Below are 22780 nucleotides of genomic sequence, written 5' to 3' on the forward strand. Positions count from 1 at the left end.
TATTCTTTTGTGATTTACTTTTTTCATTAAATTTTGTTGCTAAGATTTATCCTAGTGGTATATGTGTCTGGTTGATTAATTTTCATGGAGATAATTATAGCATGTACTTTTCAGGGCTGTGTGAATTAAATGAGTTGGTACATGTAAAGTACTTGGAACAGTGCTTGGCACTAGTAAGGGCTTAAAGAAAGATAGTCATTATTATATTTATTATTCTTCACTGCTTTGTGAAATGTTATATGAATAGAACATGGTTAGTTTATTATGGACATTTGGGTTATTTACAGTTTGAAACGACAGAACATAGTGCTTCTTTGCACATTCATATACCTCTCTTCTTGTTCCCTTGGCTAGTTTCTATAAGCTAAGTATATAGACCTAGAAGTAGAATTGCTAGGTCATAAATTATACTAATGTTCAACTATATTAGATTATGTCAACTTGTTTACCAAGGCAATTTTTTTTTTACCTTGTGCTTTTTCATGTTTCCACCAGCAGTGTATGAATTCCTATTGCTCCACACCCTTGCCAATATTAGATGTTGTTATAGTTTTTTATTTTTCCTAATCTGGAGGTTGTAAAATGGTACCTTATGGTTTCATTTGGATTCTGTTTATAATGAGGCAATCATGTCTTCATATGTTTACTGGCCATTTGTATTTCCTTTTCTGTGCAAGTTTGTTTTCATCTGCCCCCCTTTTTTTGCTTTCTAGTGGGTTGTTTGTCTTTTATTGATCTGGAGGAATTCTTAAATATTTATGATACTCTTTGTTGGTTCTAGTTGTCAAAAATATCTTCTAGTTTGAGGCTTTTCTTTTTTAAATGGGATATTTTGATGAACAGATGTTCTGAATTTTAATTTAGCAGAATTTGTCCATTTTTCCGTGTATTGTTTATATCTTGTTGAGAAATCTGACTCTACCATAAAAATAGGCTGTATTGTTTTCTGTTCGGCATAAATGTTGTAACACTAAAGTCATTTCATTAACCAATCTGGAATTGGTTGTTGATGTGAGGTGGATTCCAATTTCCTTTTATTTATTTTTTGCGGGGGGTGGGGGTGGGGGAGTTGTATAGTAGTTTCAGTAATTACTGAGTAGTCATTCTTCATTGAATAGTATTTCTAGAACAGTTTTAAATAGAAGAATCAAGTGTATCTCCCCTTGTTTTGTTCCTTATTTTATTTATTAATTTTTTTGGTACGTGACCCTAGCAGGAACCGAACCCCGGTCTCTCTGGACCTCAGCCAACGCTCTAACGCTGAGCCAAACTGGCCAGGGCTAAATGCATGCCTTTAAAATAAGGAACAACGCCCTGGCCGGTTTTGCTCAGCGGTTGGAGCCTCGACCTGCGGTCCGGAGAGACCCGGGTTTGGTTCCCGCTAAGGGCACGTATTTCAGTTGCAGTTTGTCCCCGGCCCTGGTTGGGTCGTGCAGGTGGCAGCCACTCGATGTGTCACTTTCACGTCAATCTCTCTCTCTCTCTCTCTCTTCCTCTTACTCTATCTGAACAAAAAATGTCCTCAGGTGAGGATAAAATAAATAAATAAATAAAGGAATGCATTTAAAGTTTCTCCATTGAATACAGTGTTTAGGTTTGTTTTACTCTTTAAGGAAATCTCTTTTTGTCCTAATTTTCTAAAGGGTTTGAAATTTCATGGGTGTTGAATTTTATTAAATGTTTTTTTTTAGCTCCTGAAATGATTCTAAAGTTTTTCTCTTTTAATCTCTTAGTGAGGGGAATCAGTAGCTTTTCTAATGTTTGACTACTCTTAACATTCCTAGAATAAATCCAACTTGTCTGTGATATATTATCTTTTTAACACATTGCCAGATTGTTAGCTAAATAAGTTTATAGGTTTGTATGAAAGCCATTGCTTAATGTAAATTTTTAAAAATAAACTTTACAGCAGAAAATATGGGTGCAGAATTCAAAGCTCCACTTACTAAGCAAGAGACTCTCCAAGTAAGAGGTAAATATATTTTATTCTATTTTCTTTTTATAGTGATGTTTTGAATTAAATATATAAAATTAGTTTACATAGAGCTCTTTATAGTTACATTATTATAAGGATTAGAGTGAGGGTTATTGACCATAAGGATTTATTCTCCTCTATTTATAAGCTAATTTTTTCTTATCCTCACTCGACACTTTTTGCATTTATCTTCAGATAGAGCAGGAGGGATAGAGGGTGGAAGAGAGAGAGAGAAACTTGACATGAAAGAGACAGATCAAGTGGTTGCCACCCACATGACCCCAGTGGGGCCAGGGACAAACTGTGACCGAGGTACGTGCCCTGAGCAGGAACTGAACCCGGGACTCTCTGGTCTGTGGGCCAACACTCTAACTGCTGAGCCAGACTGGCCATGGCTTTATAAGCTAATTTTATGCTGAAGTTCACTTTGCAGTTTGGTCACAGATTTTGTGGTAATTGTTTTTCTCAAAAGCCCAGGGAAAGGAGTAATGGCAAATAAAAATCATCAGTTACTTTATCATTTTATAAAAATAGTGTGATTAAAGAACAAGAGGTCAACACCTTTCAGCTACAACTTTTTCAAACCTAGATAGAGATTGGATATTCTTTTTTGACTTTCTTTTCTAGGAGTAATTTCATGATTAAGGAATTCTTGTTTGCAGCTCTATTCTTTAAAACGAACTATGGCTCCCGATGAGCTATGACTCCCATTTCCAAATCAGTATGTTTCACGGAGGCAGTAAGTCAGTGGTTAGGAGAATTGTGGCTTTGGAGTCATACAAAACTGGATTCAATTTGTGACCTCAGTATGTACCAGCTATATGGCTCTGGGCAGTGTACCTGACTTCTCTGAGCCATAGTTTTTTCCTCTATAATATGATGCTAAAAATAGAACTTTTTTGTAGGACAATTTTGAAGATAATACATAATGTGCAGTTATAATTAAGAATAATTAATATTGTGATAGCAGTCATTGTCATTAATAATCTGGGCCAGGACAGGCCAACAGGGATTTCTAGCTACTTTGAAGAAATTTTTAAAAAGTAATTAAAAAAAACTAATCTTTTAAAAGAGAAAGTTACTTCCCCACTCTGTTCCAGAGGACCTTATCTGGATTCTGGATTTTGAGTTTTAGGGTTATTGGAGAAAAGCAGTTCAGAGACCCAAACTTATTTAAAAAGAAACCTGAACTTCTTTATATACTGTTTTTTCCAAATAAGGTTTTGATTTTTATATTGAACTTTACTTTTGAAATGTTCTTCTTAAGTATTATTTGTACATTTGATATTAATAGTTCATGTGTTGTTTTAAGAGTCTTTTTACTTACTGCAGTGCTAGATAATTTTAGTCTTAATTTGCTCTTTAAACTTGAATGTAGAACAGAAAATTTATGAATTAATAGATACAAGAACAGAATGTGTAGTAACTAGGTGACAAGTTGTAACAGAACACACGAGTTTCTTCTGTTGTTTTGCTCTTCAGATAGTTACTTATGTTATTTATCTGTGTTGTGACCAGTCTCACTTTATAATATGACTTATAAACGTAGACCAATGTTATTGATGTCTCTGGCTTTTTTATGAACAGTTTGATAATTAATAATAGGTAAATAATTTAATAGGAGATAGTATTTCACCTATAATCTATAATAAACTTCCTATAATTTTTGTTGCTGTTAATCCTTACCTAGGGATATTTTCCCATTGATCTTCAGGTAGAGGGAAAGGGGGGGCGGAGAGAGAGAGAAACATTGATATGAGAGAGATACATTAATTGGCTGCCTCCTGCATGATCCTGACTGGGGCCGGGGATCAAACCTCACAGCTGAGGTCATGCCCTTGACCGGAATGAACCTATGACTTTTTGGTCCACAGGCTGATGCTCTAACCACTGAGAAAAACCTGCCAGGGCCCTTTCTATAATTTTTAAGTGATAAAAATCTTCCTTTTGCTTACTTCAGCTTTGTTGCATTATATGAAACAGTCCAGTGGTTTTCAAATCTTTTTAACTGCAATCCACATAAGAAATACTGTTTAATAACTTGATTTGTATAAGATTATTATATTTATTTATTTAAAAAAAATTTTTTTCATTGATTTTAGAGAGAGAGGAAGGAGAAGGAGAGAGAGAGATAGAAACATCGATGAGCGAGAACATCGAATGGCCGCCTCTTGCATGCCCCCCACTGGGGATCGGGCCCACAACCTGGCATGTGCCCTGACGGGGAATCGAACCGGTGACCTCTTGGTGCATGGGTTGATGCTCAACCACTGAGCCACACTGGCCGGGCTAGATTATTATATTTAAATGAAAGAAAAGATTTTACAAAAAGTACTTATAAAATTCTGATTTTACTCCACAGTTTTAAAAACACTGAACTAACCTGTACTTTTTTTTTCCCCTCACCTGAGGACATTTTTTCATTTTTTGTACAGATAGAGTGGGAGGGAGAGAGAGGAAGAGAGAGAGAGAGAGACATCGATGTGAAAGGGACACATCGAGTGGTTGCCACCCGCACGACCCATCCAAGGCTGGGGACAAACTGCAACCGAGGTATGCGCCCTTAGCGGGAACCGAACCGGGTCTCTCTGGACCACAAGCCGACGCTCCAACCGCTGAGCAAAACCGGCCAGTGCTAGCCTGTACTTTTTAACTGAAACTTAAATTCATTTTTATTTAGACCCTAAACGATTTAAATTTTGTATTAATACAGTTTAAACTAATCAGTGATACCTATACAAGGTGTTTATTAGACAAGGCGTTGGCATTTTGGCATCAGTAACAGATGAACTATGGAGATAAAAGCTAGATGTCTACAAATGTAATTCCATTCTATTCTGCACTTGAAGAATTTTTTTCTGATGCCATTCAGTGCATCAGGGGAATGATTGATATTTTATGGAATTCATTAGTGAAGCCTCAGCATTTGTTTGTCTTTAGCTATGACTTTTGTTGTGCATAATTTTTGTTTTCCTTTGTTTTTTTGTTTTTAGTCAAAGCAGTCCTTAAGAAGAGGGAGTATGGACCAAAGTATACTCAGAATAATTTCATCACTGGAGTGAGAGCAATTAATGAGTTCTGCCTTAAATCCAGGTACAGTTATTTTTTTAAAAGTGGTCTAGCTAATTTGAATAACCATTTATTTTATAGAATGTGTTACCTGCTACCATCCATGTGGAGATCTTCCCATGGCTTCTTCCTAAAATAAAGGAATATTTTTATTCAGTGAAAAAAATGTTAAAATTATTTGCTTACCAAATTGAATTCTGCTCCAGCATGAGCTATTTCATTCTTTCTGGGCTTCTTAAATTAAAAAAGGCAAGTTTTTCAAAACCCTGCATTACGCAAGATCTTAGGAGTTTTGTTGTTATGTTCACATGTCAGAATTATCAATTATAATATTATTTGCATATTTTTATGTTGACTTTTAAAATTTCTTTTTCTTTCTCTTATTTTTTTATTTTTATTTATTTATTTTTTTTATTCCTCACCCAAGGACATTTTTGCATTTCAGATACCCCGGGGACAAACTGCAACTGAGGCCTGTGCCCTTAGCGGGAACCGAACCCTGGTCTCACTGGTTCGTGGGCTGATGCTCTAATCGCTGAGCCAAACCGGACAGGGCTAAAATTTCTTTTTCATTATTGATTTTAGAGAGGAAGGGAGAAGGAATTGAACCAGCGACCTCTTGGTGCATGGGTCGATGCTCAACCATTGAGCCATACCAGCTGGGCTTATGTTTGACTTTTTAAAAAAAATTTTTTTTTTCTTTATTGATGTTAGAGAGAGAAGAAAGGGGGAGAGAGATAGAAACATCGATGAGCAAGAACATCGATTGGCTGCCTCCTGCATGCCCCTCACTGGGGGTCAGGCCCAGAAAGTGGGGATGTGCCCTGACCTGGAATTGAACTGGCGACCTTTTGGTTCATGGGTCAACGCTCAACCACTGAGCCACACCGGCTGGGCTTATGTTTGACTTTTTAAAGTTTTGTTCTTTTGGCTAGCAGAATTGAGTGGTACTTAATTTAGTTAGCACATTTATGTTTATTATATTCCCTATGTAGTTTCTGTTGAATATAAATAATTTTTACTTCTTTCTGGTATCTTTTTTTGTTGTTATTAAGCCTCACTCAAGGATATTTTTCCATTGATTTTCAGATAGAATGGAGGGGTGGGTGGAGAGACAGAGACATCAATGTGAAAGAGACACATCAACTGGTTGCCTCTCTTATGACCCTGACCTGAGCTGGGGATCAAACCTGCAACCCAGGTACATGCCCTTGACTAGAAATTGAACCTTGGACCCATCAGTCCGGGGGCTGACACTCTGAACTACTGAGCCAAGCTGACTAGGGCTGTTTCTGGTATCTTTTGTTACTAATTTTCTTGCCGTCATAGAGATTTATTGAAATTATATTTGTCACATATTTTTTAATTTTTTCTTCCTTTGTGTATCTATCTAGAAAAGTCATATTTATGTGGAAGATTTCTTGGCTTTTTAGAGATATTAGATGTGATCTACCCTTTTTACCCTCCTTTCCCTCATGGTCATCCTCTAGGTATAGTATCAAGAAATAAGGAACCCTACGATCAGTTTTATAACTTATATAACTAGTAATACAGTAATCAATTATAATATTGATATAAAACTATATTCTAGTTCACATAGAGTATTTTATTTAGTTCTCACAACAATTTTGTGAATTAACTAGGTTAGGTATTTCTGTCTCCACATTATAGGCCAGGAAACGTAATAAAGATATTAGTGATGACACATTTTATTTAGTGAGTTCAGTGACAGAGTAGAAACTAGAATAGCCTTTTCTTTTTAATGTTTAAAAAAAAAATTTTTTTATTGATTGTTTTAGAGAGAGAGGAAGGGAGAAAGAAATAGAAACATCGATGTGAGAGAGAAACATCTATCAGCTGCCCGTTGCATACCCACTACTGGGGATCGAGCCTGCAACTTGGGCATGTGCCCTGACTGGAAATCAAACCAGGACCTCTTGGTCCATGGAACGGTGCTCAATCCACTGAGCCACATTGGCCAGGCAACAAAATTCAATCTTGATAAACTGATCTTTAAATGCTATACAGATCTACAGTCTTTTTTTTTTTTAATTAATTTATTTTTGTTACAGATGTTTCTCCTTTTTCCCCCATTGATACCCTCCTCCCCCTCCCTCCCTGCCCTGTCCCCAGCTTTGTTGTCCACATCCATTGGTCATGCATACATGCATATAAGTTCTATGGTTTATCTGTCCCCCAACTTCCCCTTCTGAGGAATGTCAGTCTGTACCCTACTTCTGTGTCTCTGGGTCCATTTTGTTCATCAGTTTGTTCATTATATTCCAGAAATAAGTGAGATCATGTGATATTTGTCTTTCTCTGCTTGGCTTGTTTAGCTTAGGATAATTAATACTTTCCAGGTCCCTCCATGTCGTCTCAAAGGATAAGAAATCTTTCTTTCTTACAGCTGCATAGTACTCCATTGTGTATATGTACCATAGCTTTTTTATCCATTCATCTACTGATGAACACTTGGGCTGTTTCCAGATCTTAGCTATTGTAAATAGTGCTGCTATGAACATAGGGGTACATATATTCTTTCTGATTGGTGTTTCAGGCTTCTTAGGGTATATTCCTAGAAGTGGGATCACTGAATCAAATGGCATTTCAATTTGTAATTTTTTGAAGTGACACCATAGTGTTTTCCATAGTGGCTGCACCAGTCTGCATTCCCACCAGCAGTGTACTAGAGTCCCCTTTTCTCCACACCCTCACCAACACTTGTTGTTTGATGGCGGCCATTCTGACAGGTGTGAAGTGATACCTCATTGTTGTTTTAAGATCTATAGTCTTTTAAGGTGAGGATCAGTGAAGTGGCTTTTATCTGCTCTTAATAACACTTTTAAGTACATAAACTGAATGGACATTGAATAAATTTAATATGTTTCTTTTTTTCAGTGATCTGGAACAACTTCGAAAAATCAGACAACGAAGTCCCCATGAAGATACTGAGTCCTTTACTGTGTACTTGAGATCAGATGTGGAGGCAAAGTAAGAACATAGTTCTTTTAGAATAAAAATTCTAACCAAATTTGGGATTAATAAAAACACATTTCAGACAAACCCATAATTTTTAAAATGACAGTATTTTGGTTTTATTTATTTTTAAGTTTTCTATCTTATTTTATTATTATTATTATTTCTAATCCTCACCCAAGGACATTTTTCCATTTTTCATTCAGATAGAGCGGGAGGGGGGAGAGAGAGAGAGAAACATTGACGTGAAAGGGATACATCGAGTGGTTGCCACCCGCACGACCCAACCAGGGCCCAGGACAAACTGCAACTGAGGTACGTGCCCTTAGTGGGAACTGAACCTGGGTCTCTCTGGACCGCAGGCCGACGCTCTAACCGCTGAACCAAACTGGCCAGGGCGACAGTATTTTGTTTTTAAAGTAAAATATTTTTGCATTTGCCAATTTATCCGGGAGTTAATACTATATGTACTACTTAACTAAAAATGTGTCCTAATTTCTAAGAAAATTTGTTATTGAATTAACTATTTTGTTTAGATTTAGTTTAGAAAAGTTTCCTAAGTGCTTTATATTTTTTTCTAAAGGTCCTTATGCTTTTTGTTGTAAGATTCTTATATCGTTTATATGGTTCATTCTAGATTTAAATATGATTACAGTAAAGTCATTAAAATTGTTCATTGTTGTTGGTCATGTGTTTATGCATAGATCTTTGGAAGTTTGGGGAAGCCCTGAAGCCCTTGCCAGAGAGAAAAAACTGCGTAAGGAAGCAGAAATAGAATATAGAGAAAGTAAGTATATTCGATTTAAAACTAAGTTAATTGGAAAATACAGATATATTTGGAGATACTGCAGATTCAGTTCTAGGCCACCACGGTAAAGGGAGTATCGCAATAAAGCGAGCCATAATCTCTTTGCTGGGGAGTGGGATACCTTCAGTTTATAAAAAGACACTACATTTTTGAAGCACAGTAAAGCTGAGTGCAGTAAAACGAGATGTGCCTGTAACTCGTAGGAAAGAATAATGCATATAATTATGTACTCCCTGGTGGTTGTGTACCTTTGGCTTTGGTTCTGTTGGTTGTAGCAAATAACAATATCCACTTGGGATTCAGTTATTTTATAGAAACAGTATCTACTCTTTTGTTTTCTTCTCTGTAATTTTTTAAAGATGATGAGAGTAAGTAAAGCTGGTTTGTGAGTTTTGTAAGACATGAATATTAAAACCGATGATCTGATTTGAAGGTTATACTTGTTCTAAAAGTGATAGGATAGTGCTTTCTTTCTTTTTATTTTTTTATCCTCACCTGAGGACATTTTTCCATTTTTTGTTCAGGTAGAGTGGGAGGGAGAGAGAGGAACAGAGAGAGAGAGAGAAACATCGATGTGAAAGGAACACATCGAGTGGCTGCCACCCACACAACCGAACAGGGCCGGGGACAAACTGCCACCGAGGTACGTGCCCCTAGCGGGAACTGAACCCGGGTCTCTCAGGACTGCAGGCCGACGCTCTAACCGCTGAACCAAACTGGCCAGGGCGGATAGTGCTTTCTTATAGAAAATTTTTCTCTCTGTTAATTCAGCTACCAACTTTTTACCTTAGTTAACTAATTCAGAAGATACTTATCAAACATTTGTGAAGTAGAAACTGCTTGGTACTTGAGTTTTAGATGCACATAGGACTCTTAGGGAGTTTAACAACCCAATTGTTTAGTGACAAAGATACCTTTATAGAATTAGCATTTATATAATATAAAATAGGTTTCAGATAATTGTTTGATTTACATATATATGTACTTGTTAATGACAAATGTGGTACATAATTGTAATTTTCAAAAGGTACAAAAATATAAAGAATAAAAATTCTTGCCCTGGCCAGTTTGGCTCAGTGGTTAGAGTGTTGGCCCACAGACTAAAGAGTCATGGGTTTGATTCTGGCCAAGTGCAACTTTGGTTGCGGTTTGTCCCTGGCCCTGGTCAGGGTCGTGCAGGAGGCAACCAATCAATGTGTCTCTCTCATATTGATGTTTCTCTCTCTCTCTCTCTCTCTCTCCCCCTTCCTCCCTCCTTCCAACTCTATCTGAAGATAAATGGAAAAATATCCTTGGGTGAGGATTAAAAAGAAAAAGAATAAATAAGTCTCTTTTTATTTCCTCTAATACTGTCTCATTTTTCTTCCTAGAGATAGCTGTTGTTGAAATGTCTCTCTGTGTGAATAAACTATCAAACAGATACGAAACATTTACATGATTCCAAAGTCACATCTTAGAAAATATTTCAGAGAAATTTAGCTTCCATTTCTGTCCTCCCCACCCTGTTCCCTTCCTCTCGCATAGGTAACTATTTAAAAAGTTAGTTTTATGCTCTGGCTGGTGTGGCTCAGTTGGTTGAGCACAGTCCAGTGCACTAAAAGGCAGCTGGTTCAATTCCTGGTCAGGACATATGCCTAGGTTTCAAGTTTGGTCCCTGGTTGGAATGTGTATGAGAGGCAACCCAATCCATGTTTCTCTCTCTCTTTCTGTCTCTCTCCCTCCCTCTCCCTCCCCCTCATTCCCTGTCTCTAAAACCAATTTAAATTTAAAAAAAGTTAGTTTTAGAGTTACTTTTTCCATTTAAAAATGTATGAAATAACATACATATATTACATGTAAAATAGAATAAAGTAACATACCACCCGGCTTTCATAAATAAGACATACTAAACATACTTTCTGTCCTTTGTTTTTTTTACTTGAGAGTATGTTCTAGGGAGCATTCTATAGAAATAGAGACTTTTCTTTGTTCCTTTTATAATACTTCATTTTAGGGGGTATACCGTAGTTTATTCAATCATTTAGGGGGTATACCGTAGTTTATTCAATCATTCCCCCATAAGTTGTTTTCAGTCCTTTGCTGTTAAAATAATGATACCATGAATTGCTTTGTCCATATACTAAAAGAAATATTCAAAGTACAAAATTTGAGAAAACATAGTAATAGAAACTTATTTCATCCTGTATTTTTAAATTCTGAGTTAAAAATGAAGAATTGGCCCTGGCCGGTTTGGTTCAGCGGTTAGAGCTTCGGCCTGCAGACCTGAAAGACCCGGGTTCGGTTCCCGCTAGGGGCGCGTACCTCAGTTGCAGTTTGTCCCTGGCCCTGGTCGGTTGTGTGGGTGGCAGCCACTCGATGTGTTCCTTTCACATCGATGTTTCTCTCTCTCTCTCTGTTCCTCTCTCTCCCTCCCACTCTACCTGAACAAAAAATGGAAAAATGTCCTCAGGTGAGGATAAAAAAAAAAAAAAAAAAAAAATGAAGAATTGGCCCAACTGGTGTGGCTCAGTGGTTGAGCATTGACCTATGCACTAAGAGATCGCCGATTTGATTCCTGTTCAGGGCACATGCCCAGGTTGTAGGCCTGATCCTCAATGGGGGCACATCCAATGTTATGTCTCATCAATGTTTCTATCTCTCTCTCCCTCTCCCTTTCTCTCTCTAATATCAATGAAGAAAAAACTTTTTTTTTTTTTATCCTCACCCGAGGATATTTTTCCATTTTTTTGTACAGATAGAGTGGGAGATAGAGAGAGGAAGGGAGAGAGAGAGAGGAAGGGAGAGAGAGTGAGAAACATCGACGTGAAGGGACACATCGAGTGGCTGCCACCCGCACGACCAACCAGGGCCGGGGACAAACTGCAACCGAAGTACGTGCCCTTAGCGGGAACCGAACCCGGGTCTCTCCAGACCGCAGGCCGACGCTCTAACCGCTGAGCCAAACCGGCCAGGGCAAGAAAAAACATTTTTTAAATGAAGAATTGGTTCTTATATAAAGCTTAAATGAATTGTTAATTTTAGGTAATTTTGAGAAGAGCATCTTATCAAACTGCCTTTATCTCATTGCAAATCCGGATTTCTCCCTGCCTTTATTTTACTGTGGTAAAAAAAAAATCAACATAGATTTTATTATTTTAACAATTTTTTTTTTTATCCTCACCCGAGGACATTTTTCCATGTTTTGTTCAGATAGAGTGGGAGGGGGAGAGAGAGAGAGAAGCATCGACGTGAAAGGGACACATCGAGTGGTTGCCATCCGCATGACCCAACCAGGGCCGGGGACAAACTGCAACCGAGGTACATGCCCTTAGCGGGAACCGAACCCGGGTCTCTCAGGACCACAGGCTGATGCTCTAACCGCTGAGCCAAACCAGCCAGGGGCATTTTAACAGTTTTTAAGTGTACAGCGAAAAAATGTTGAGTATATTCACATTATTATGAAACAGATCTCCAGAAAATTTTTTTCCCCACAACTTTTTCATTTTACAAAATAAATTATACTCATTAAACAAGAACTCCCGTTTTTTTCTTCCCTTAGCCTTTGGTAGCCACTATTCTACTTTCTGTTTCTGTGAATTTGATTACTAAAGATGCTTGCTATAAATGGAATCATACAGCATTTATATTTTTAAAAACATTTTTATTTTTTTCTTTATTGATTTTTAGAGAAAGAGAGAGAAACATCGATGAGAGAGAACATCGATTGGCCTCCTTCTCCATGCCCCCCACTGGGGATTTGGCCCACAACTTGGGCATGTGCCCTGACTGGGAATCGAACCAGCGACCTCTTGCTGCATGGTTCAACGCTCAACCACTGAGCCACACCGGCTGGGCAGCATTTGTATTTTTGACTGAGTTACTTCACATAGCATAATGTTCTCAAGGTTCATCCATGTGACAAGATTTCCTTTTTTAAGTCTGAGTACTATTCCATTGTATGTATATACCACATTTTGTTTGTCTATTCATTCATCCATAGACATTTTGGCTGCTTTTACTTTCTGGCTATTGTTAATAGTGCTGCTATGAACATAGGTGTGTAAATATCAAACATAAGTGTATAACATAGTTGTATAATATAAATGTAAAATATAGGTGTATGAACATAGGTGTATAAATATCAAATATAGGTGTATAAATATGTAATAAAGGTGTATGAAGATAGGTATATGAACATAAATGTATAAATATTAAATGTAAGTATTTCTTTGGGACCCTGCTTTAATTTTTTTGGATATATATCCACAAGTGGGATTGCTAGATTATATGGTTGTTTTTAATTTTTTGAGGAACCTCCATATTGTTTTCCATTGCAGTTGCACCATTTTATAGTCCCACCAGCATACATAAGGTTTTCAGTTTCTCCACATCCTCACCAACACTTGTTACTTTCTTTTTTAGGGATAGTAGCCATTCGGATAGGTATGAAGTGATACTTCATTGTGGTTTTGATTTGCATTTTTCTGATGATTAGTGATATGAGCATCTTTTCATGTGCTTGTTGGCCATTTGCGTATTATCTTTGGAAGAAAGTTTATTCAAGTCCTTTGCCTATTTTTTAACTGGTTGTAAATCCAAAATTTTTTATAATCTTTTATTTTTGCTGGTAGCTAACAGAGCATATATAACATAGTCTTGAGAATAATTGTGTTAATCTAAAATGTGACAGATAAGACTATGTATGAGCTAAATGTGTTTTATAATTCTTACAGGACTATTTAGAAACCAAAAAATATTAAGAGAATATAGAGACTTCTTGGGAAACACCAAGGTAAGGCTATCTTTCTGATAACATTGTGCACGCATTGCACAGTGAAATCCTAGTGTCAGTCCATTGTGAAATACTAGCATGTCTTTTATCCTAATTCAAGATTTTCTTGAGCACATTGTAATTTACTGAATTACAGTCTATTTGCCTCTGCTTTATTGAAATTTTAAATGTTGGGTTATAAGTTCTCTTTAAATTCAGTACTGTGTTGTAAACCTAAGATATAGGTAAGCGAGAAGAATTTATTTTCTCAGGTTTTTAGCAAGATTTAGCTCTCTCATATCCACCTTTAATTTTCCTTATCCTCTCTTCTACTAATAAGTCTGGTTTAACATTTATTTATTATCTTTAATGTAATTTATTTATTTTTATTGCGTTTATTGGGGTGACATTAGTTAACAAAGTTATACAGGTTTCAGGTGCACAATTCTACAACACAATCTATATGTACTGTATTGTGTGTTCACCACCCCAAGTCAAGTCTCTGTTCATCACCATTTATCTCCTCTATACCCTCTTTCACCTCTCCTGATTCCCACCCCCCATTTAAACATTTAAACTGCCAGTTCTCTGCTTATACTCCAGAAATTCAGCCCCTGGAGGAGAAAATCACATAGCTTTTTGTTGTTGTTGTTGTTAATCCTCGCTTGAGGATATTTTTCATTGATTTTTAGATGGAGTGGAAGGGAGGGAGGGAGGGAGAGAAAGAAAGAAACATCAACATGAGAGAGAGAGACACACACATTGACACATTGATTGTTTGCCTCCCACACAACCCAGCTGGGGCTGGGGATTGAACCTGCAGCCCGAGTACATTCCATTGATGCAGAATTGAACCCACGACCCTTCAATCTGAGGGCCGATGTTCTAACCGCTGAGCCAAACCGGTCAGGGCCACACAGCTATTTTGATTGCTATTTCTTTATTATATGAGTATATAAAATCAGTGGGCACTCATTATTTCACAGTCTTACTAAACTTCCACAATATATTCACTTTCCCACTCTGAGATACCTACTGAATATTTTTCTCTTTCCAAACTTCCTACAGACTCACTCTTTACTCTTCAGCTGATGACCATGCTTCATATTTCATTGATAAAATAGGTGTAGTTTGATAAAAGTGCCTCAGTTTCTATCACCAAATTTATTAACTCATTTACATGTGTGCCACAATACTGTTTCTTTTCCTACTAGAAGGAAAGTAATATTGGGACCAGTATGGGAAGTTTGTCTTCACTCTCCCACCTCTTATTCTCTCCTGAATCCTTCACAATTGGGCTTTCACGATCATCACCACACTGAAATGGCTCTTCCAACACCACCACAATGCCAAGTAGTCATGTGCAGAGTCAACTTTGCATCGAAACTTAGCTGGGAAGTACCTCCTATCAAGAAGTGAAAGTCATATCTGGAGAAAGGCTAACTGTGCAGATTGTTTTCTTTCTTCTCAGTTATATTCAAGACATTGCTCCCTTCTTGCAAAATTTAGAAATTGTCAACAAGGAAATGCTATTTTACCCCATCGTTATATCCAGAACTTCTTAATTTCCATTTCCCCTTTGAGCTCTGTGTTTCTGGCACCCCGGTGCTGCACTGAAGATGTGGACTCTCTTCAGTCGCAAAGCCGCCTATGAGCCAGCATTTTCCCTTCTGTGCCGTGCCAGCTGCTGCCACTGCATATTGCTATGGAGTAACTTAGGCTGGTAGACCTGCCTCTAGGAAAGATTTATTCTTTGCCTCCTATCTGTTTCACATGAAGAATCATCCTCACCAAATGTTTGACTAGTAGCTGTTAACTTCTGAAATCGGTGCACTAGAGGTCTTTTGAAGATTAGTACTTGTCAGCCTTGAAATGTTCCAGCTTTTAAATAGAATTTTTATCTACTACACCCTTTTTTGTAGTAATAAGATGTTAGTATTTAATTTCCCTCTACTGTTCCCATATTCCTGTTAGGAACACTCACTCTCCTACTGAAGATGGTTGCTTTTTTCTCTAAAATGTATGGGGCTAACCATGTTTGCTAGAATAAATACCTTCTTTACTTTCACTTCATTTTTTCCTTTCTGACTCAAACACTTGTGTTTCTGTTATATTTCTTCTTTGGTTTTATGGGAACTCCAGTAGTGAGATGTATGAACTCACTATATTCTGCCAAAAGCATTTTCTCATCAGAACAATATATAGCCCTCTGATATTTAATTTCTCATTGTCCCTTTAATGCATTTCCGCTTTAATATGTTTATACTTTCCTGTGCCTTCCCTTAGAATCTCAATTCTGTGAACTTCTTGGGATAGTTCTTCAGAGCAGTGGAAGTATCTTTAGCTCTATTTGCAATGATAGTATCCCTATGGAATATACCAATAGTGCTTTGAGTATTTTATGCTGATTTTCCTAGTAGCCCTCTCTGAAATCTGTCAAAATTTTCTTTTTGTTCCAGTATTTTTAAAAATCTTATTTATTGTGAAAATTTTTGAGTATATACAAAAATAGAAAAAATGGATATTTAATATACTCATCATCCAGTTTCAATAATTGAACATTTTGGCCATTCTGATCTTTAAGGGGCATTTCTCCAATTGCTTTTCTTATGGAATTTATGGGTGGCTGTAACAGAATGCTTTCCTAAGAGAGCTGTGAATCCTGGCTCCTTGTGGGTCTCTTGCTTTTCTAGATTTTGCTTCTCTTGCCGTTAGATTTCCTTAGACCTTGTCACTATTTCTGACCTAGTTACCACCAGCACATTTTCACCTTTCCTACAGCCTTCCTTATCAGAGCAATTTAAATTCAGCAAATCTTTTTCTTTATTATAACATTCTATTCTGGTTTTAAAGGTCTCACTTCCCCTCCCTGTCTGTCTTATTTGCCCATTAAGTTCTCAGACTCGCTTCTAAAGGAATCTTTCTCATCTTCCACTCTAAGCCTCACACATTAGATATTAAAGATTTTTCTTATTTAGACTTACCCAGTAATTTGTAGCCAACTCTGCCCCTCTTGCCCAGATACAGAGCTATCGAAGAACAGAAGAGAATGTGTACCAAATCCCCAAATAAAGGAAGGAGCTAAGCATGCCCAGCATTCTCCTCCAGAGTTTCTAGTTTACTTACCTCACTAAACTTAGTCTCCAGAGGCCAGTGGTGGGGAGAGGAGAGTTATGTGCAAGAGGCCAACATTAAGGAGGTAAATCTTTCTTCATGGAAATCTAAGAAATAAGGAAGAAGTGTTCAAGTGCCTACCACCAGCAGCAAGTATTCCTTTTTCTTGGAACACCTTGATCTCTAGAAGCCTAAGACAGTCTTTCTCCTGGTTTTCCTCGTCATAAATTCTTCTTCCTCTTCTGTTGTCTTTGCAAAAGACCCTGCTTTTTTAACTCATCCTTTAAATGTTGGAGATTCATTATTGGCTCCTCTGTGTTTAAATCCATTAGCAAGTCCTATTGGTGTTTTCTCCAACATAGTTACCTAGTATGACTCCCTCTCACCATGTCCCTGATTGAAACCCTAGTCATCACCATCTCTTACCTGGACTGCTCTTCTAATTGATCTCTCTGCCTTTGCCCCATAATTCATTCTCTACATCATAAACTATGTCTTTTTCAAACATAAATCAGACTATGTCAAAGATCTGCTTAAAATCATCCAGTGGCTTCTTTTTGCCATTAGAATAAGATTTCCTTTCGTTTGGGTCTGTTTTGGAATTAAACACATTATTATCACTTGAGGTCTTTGGTTTTTAGTGAATAGTCAGGAGTTAAATTAGAGCAGCAAAGTTGTTGGCTTTGGCTATTCTGTGTTTAAAAGTTGCTTGAACCCTGGCCGGTTTGGCTCATCGGTTGGAGCATTGGCCTGTGGACCAGAGAGTTCTGGGTTCTGTTCCCGCTAGGGGCACATACCAAAAAATAAATAAAAAATAATGAAAGTTGCTCAAGAAATGGAAAAATTTTAGAGTTGATTTCCATTCAATATACTTTATCCATAGTTGTAAAGTTTATTTTATTCTTTAAATCTTTATCCTTACCCGAGGACATGTTGTTTTTAATTCATTTGAGAAAAAGAGGGAGGGAGGGTTGTGGGTGGGTGGGTAGAAAGAAAGAGAGAGAGCCCTGGCCGGTTTGGCTCAGCGGTTAGAGCATCCGCCTGCGGTCCGGAGAGACCCGGGTTCGGTTCCCGCTAAGGGCACATACTTCGGTTGCAGTTTGTCCCCGGCCCTGGTTGGTCGTGCGGGTGGCAGCCACTCGATGTGTCCCTTCACGTCGATGTTTCTCTCTCTCTCTCCCTTCCTCTCTCTCCTTCCCACTCTCTCTGTACAAAAAATGGAAAAATATCCTCGGGTGAGGATATAAAAAAAAAGAAAGAGAGTGAGAGAGAGAGACAGAAACATTGATTGGTTGCCTCCTGTATATGCCCTGATTGGGTATCGAACCTGCCACCTAGGTATGTGCCCTAACAGGGAATCAAATCCACAACGTTTTGGTGTACAGGATAATGCTCCAACCAATTGAGCCACCCTATCAGGGCTATCACTAGTTTTTATGTAACCAACTCAGATTCTTTCTTGAAGTAGGCAGAAAATCAATTACAAGGAAACAAAATAAACAGTTAAGGTTCTGGAAAAGGACCCAGATGTACTTTGAATTTCCATTTTCCCACTTTTTAAAGAAGAAATTCTGGATAAACAGAATTAAATAAGTAAGCCTAGTTGTTTAGAGATATTGATACAAAAGGTATTTTCTGGTGTGTCAGAATCACTTATAGGCATTAAAGTGCTTCTCCTAGAAATTTTAAAAAATTTTAAAATTGTTTTTCATTTATAGCCACGTTCCAGATTGAGATCAGTTTTTCTTAAGGGGCCAGGAAAAGTGGTGATGGTTGCCATTTGCATGTAAGTACTGAAAAATAAGCCTTTTAAATTAGAAATGTACTATTTTACGTATATATTCTTGAATGTATACATTTATTTGTTGGGATCTTTTTCTTTTTTCAATGTTTTTATTGATTTTTTTTTTTTTTTTTAATCCTCACCCAAGGATATTTTTTCCATTTTTTGTACAGATAGAGTGGGAGGGAGAGAGAGGAAGAGAGAGAGAGAGAGAGAAACATTGATGTGAAAGGGACACATCGAGTGGCTGCCACCCGCACGACCAACCAGGGCCGGGGACAAACTGCAACCGAAGTACGTGCCCTTAGCGGGAACCGAACCCGGGTCTCTCCAGACCGCAGGCCGGTGCTCTAACCGCTGAGCCAAACCGGCCAGGGCTATTGATTTTTTTTAGAGAGAGAGATAGAGACATTGATGTGAAAGAGAAACATCGATTGACTGCCTCCTGCACATTCCCTGCCTGGGGATTGAGCCTACAACCCTGGCATGTGCCCTAACCAGGATCGAACCAGGACCTCCCAGTGCATGGGACAACACTCAATCCACTGAGCCACACCAGCCAAACTATTAGTTGGTATCTTAATAAAGATTTAGAGGTTTATATTGTTTTAGGAGGAAGTTGAATGTCTTTTTTTTGTCAGTAAATTGATGGGGGAAGAGTCCATTTAGATATCCATGTTTGTGCTATGTATATTTTTGATGCGGTTAAGATCTAAGAACAGTTGCTATCTGAAAATTCTTACTTTCATTGAAGTTGATAGAAGTCTTTATTTTATTATTATTATTTTTTTATCCTCACCCAAGGATATTTTTCCATTTTTTTGTACAGATAGAGTGGGAGGGAGAGAGAGGAAGGGAGAGAGAGAGAGAAACATCGACGTGAAGGGACACATCGAGTGGCTGCCACCCGCACGACCAACCAGGGCCAGGGACAAACTGCAACCGAAGTACGTGCCCTTAGCGGGAACCGAACCCGGGTCTCTCCGGACCGCAGGCCGACGCTCTAACCGCTGAGCCAAACCGGCCAGGGCAGAAGTCTTTATTTTAAAACTTGGGATAACCAAGGTTATTTTTAGAGTAATTAAATCAACCTGGGTTATAGCTGCTGAAGAGTATCTGCACTCTTACTTTTCTCTCACCTACTTTGCTGTAGAGCATAATAGACATTTTTCCATCTTTTTCCTCTGTCTTCTTGATTCCTATTGTTTTGTTTATCTTTTGTCCATTTTGTTGAATAATCTATTTTAAAATGTTTAAAAGCATTAATTCCATAATTCATTAGTTTATTCCTTTATTTCTAAAATACATGTATATTATGTGTATCAGGAATTGTGATAGCGTCTGGAAATACAAAATTCTTATCTTTAAGGATTGGAGGGGCACTCAACTAAAGGAAGTCATTTACAATTATACAGAAAAGAGATGACTGTACACAAAACTAAAATAGTGGTTGTAGAAATGTAGGGATGTAGGGACATGCTTAGGTTCAGAAAGTATTTAGGAGGGATTGAAGAAGACATTGCCCATATTTCTGGACAGTTAGAGATATTGTACCATCACTGAGAGAAGAAACACTGGAAGGAGGGGCAGGGTGGCAGCAAGGAAATGTTAAGTTCAGTTTTGAGTTGGAGTTTTTATAGAACACCCAAGTGGAGATGGTCAACAGGATTAGTTTTTTTTTTTTTATCCTCACCCGAGGACATTTTTTTATTTTTTGTTCAGATAGAGTGGAAGGAAGAGAGAGAGAGAGAAACATTGACATGAGAGGGACACATCGAGTGGCTGCCACCTGCACGACCCAACCAGGGCCGGGGACAAACTGCAACGGAGGTACGCGCCCTTAGCGGGAACAGAACCCAGTCTCTCTGAACCACAGGCCGACGCTCCAACCGCTGAGCCAAACTGGCCAGGGCAGTATTAGTTTTTTTTTGTCAGTAAAACGGGGTTAGCATTTAAAGTTTTCTTCATGAGAGGATTGTATGTAATATATGTAAACTGCTTAGCATAGTACCGGGTACATAATATGTACTTCATAATTATTGTTAATATTTATTGGTGTAAAGCTCAGGAGGGAGATTTGGATTAGAGATTTAGAGTTGAGAGTTATTGGTATATAGATGATAATTAAAGCCATAGAAGAATGTGTATAACGTGAGGAATAAAAAGCCCTCAGAAAAAACCTTGATGAATGCTAATATCTAAGAAATGGTGGAAGAGAAAGAGCCTACTGAGGAAGATTAAGGAGCAAGGTAGGAGAAAAACCAGAAGTTTCATAGAAGTCAAGGAAGACAGTGATTTAAGAATAGTGGCAGTGCCCGGCTGGTGTGGCTCAGTGGTTGAGCGTTGACCCATGCACCAAAAGGTCGCCAGTTCAGCACATGCCCAGGTTGTGGGCCCGATCCCCAGTGGGGGGCATGAAGGAGGTGGCCAATTGATGTTCTCTTTATTGATGTTTCTATCTCTCTCTCCCTCTTCCTTCCTCTCTCTCTAAAAATCAATAAAGAAAAAAAAAATAGTGGCAGCCCTGGCCAGTGTGGCTCAGTTGGTTGGAGCATTGTCCCATACACTGAAGGGTGGTGGGTTTGATTCCTGGTGAGGGCACATGAGTGGGTTGTGGGTTTGATTCCTGATCAGGGTACATGCGTGGGTTGCAGGTTTGATTCCTGGTCAGGACACATGCATGGGTTACGGGTTCGATCCCTGGTTGGGGCATGTGCAGGAGGCAACCAGTTATTGTTTCTCTTTCACATTGATATTTCTCTCTCTCTTTCTCCCCTCTCTGCCTTCGTCTCTCTAGAATCAATGAAAAACATATCCTTGGGTGAGGATTAAAAGAAAATGGTGGCAAATGCTTCTGTGAGATTAAGAAAAATACTAAAATGTTTCTAGGAATTTCATAGCAAGAAATGATCGGTGGTAGTGGAGGCAGAAGCCATTATTGAATGCATTGGACACTGCACAGAGTGAGGAAAACTGAGAATGATTCTTTACATTATTTCAAGTGGAGGAGAGGAGATGTATACTCTTCTCATTTATAAAACGAGAATGTTAATCTTTGTGTAATAGAGTTAAAATATGACAAATAACTAGTATAGTGCCTGAGATAATCATGCTAGTCATTACTATTAGGGTCTGAGCAGTTGGCTTGCTCAAAGCTAATCATATTTATTTTAGCATCTATGCTCTAGTATGACCCAGAGACTGCTTGGTCTAGAATTGTCTTCACCTATTTAAGTAAACAGACCTTCACCAAAGTCTTATCTTTGACACTGATCTCCTGGACAGTATTGAGTGCATATCTTTTACCGGAGGCACACAATTTCCTTTCAGTTTTATTTTGTCTAAATGTAAAACATCCTCTTTTCTCATCAATTCTCAAATGCGCTTAATTTGCTTACACACATCATGCCTCTTCATTTGAATATTTAATGATACCGTAGTCTGTATTTTTCAAATTTTTACTCGTTAACCAGAAATGTAATAAGTTTTTGAAGACTAGAGATGTTTTTAATTTACTTTGTTGTTGTTTTTTTAAACATTTGACAACCATCACTTTATTATTTTTTTATCCTCACCCAAGGACAGTTTTGCATTTATCTTCGGATAGAGTGGGAGAGAGAGAGGAAGGAATGGAGAGAGAGAGAAACATTGATGTGAGAGAGACACATTGAATGGTCACCACACACACGACCCCAACTGGGGCCGGGGACAAACTACAACCGAGGTACGTGCCCGTAGCGGGAACCAAACCCAGGAATCTCTGATCCTCGAGCCGACACTCTAACTGCTGAGCCAAAGCGACCAGGGCTTAATTTACTTTGAACACAGTCTAGTATAGAGGTTTATATGGTCAATTAAATAAGCTTTTGGTGAAATTTTTGTTCAAACCAATGATAAAATGCTTTCTCTTTTTTTTCTAGCAATGGATTAAATTGCTTCTTTAAATTTCTTGCTTGGATTTATACGGGTTCAGCAAGTATGTTCTCTGAAGCTATACACTCTTTATCTGATACTTGTAATCAGGTGAGGGATAAAAGCTTTTTTCTTATTAATTTTAAAGTAATTTTTTACTGCTTTAATCTAAAAGTTGACCTGTTTCAAAACTGAATAATTCCTATAGTTGGCATGTGAAGAAAAAGAAAATTGTTTTACTTTTGAATGATGAAGTACATAGAAATATGGTCATGTTACTTTAAAGAAGGTTGTTAGGCTTTAAGAACGTCCAACAGTGGAATATGAAGTATAAGATTATCAGTCACTAAGTGTTTGGGCAGAAGTTTTTATAGAAAAGATTCTTACATTAGG

General features: G+C 37.9%; 1 protein-coding gene across 2 annotated transcripts in view; it reads left to right on the top strand.

Moving 5' to 3' along the window:
- The window catches only part of SLC30A9 (solute carrier family 30 member 9), an 80777-nt gene that overhangs the window by 19679 nt on the left and 38318 nt on the right, over positions 1 to 22780 (top strand). Inside the window, exons 3-9 of one of the 2 annotated variants that reach the window (XM_036267614.1) lie at positions 1910 to 1972; positions 4969 to 5068; positions 7943 to 8035; positions 8725 to 8807; positions 13541 to 13599; positions 18411 to 18478; positions 22396 to 22498. In XM_036267614.1, the coding sequence (XP_036123507.1) occupies positions 1910 to 1972; positions 4969 to 5068; positions 7943 to 8035; positions 8725 to 8807; positions 13541 to 13599; positions 18411 to 18478; positions 22396 to 22498 (569 nt within the window). The remainder of the gene's footprint in view (positions 1 to 1909; positions 1973 to 4968; positions 5069 to 7942; positions 8036 to 8724; positions 8808 to 13540; positions 13600 to 18410; positions 18479 to 22395; positions 22499 to 22780) is intronic. The other variant, XM_036267615.1, reaches the window with a different exon arrangement.

Source organism: Molossus molossus, unplaced genomic scaffold (assembly GCF_014108415.1).
Source record: "Molossus molossus isolate mMolMol1 unplaced genomic scaffold, mMolMol1.p scaffold_m16_p_1, whole genome shotgun sequence".
In the NCBI taxonomy this organism is placed as follows: Eukaryota; Metazoa; Chordata; class Mammalia; order Chiroptera; family Molossidae; genus Molossus; species Molossus molossus.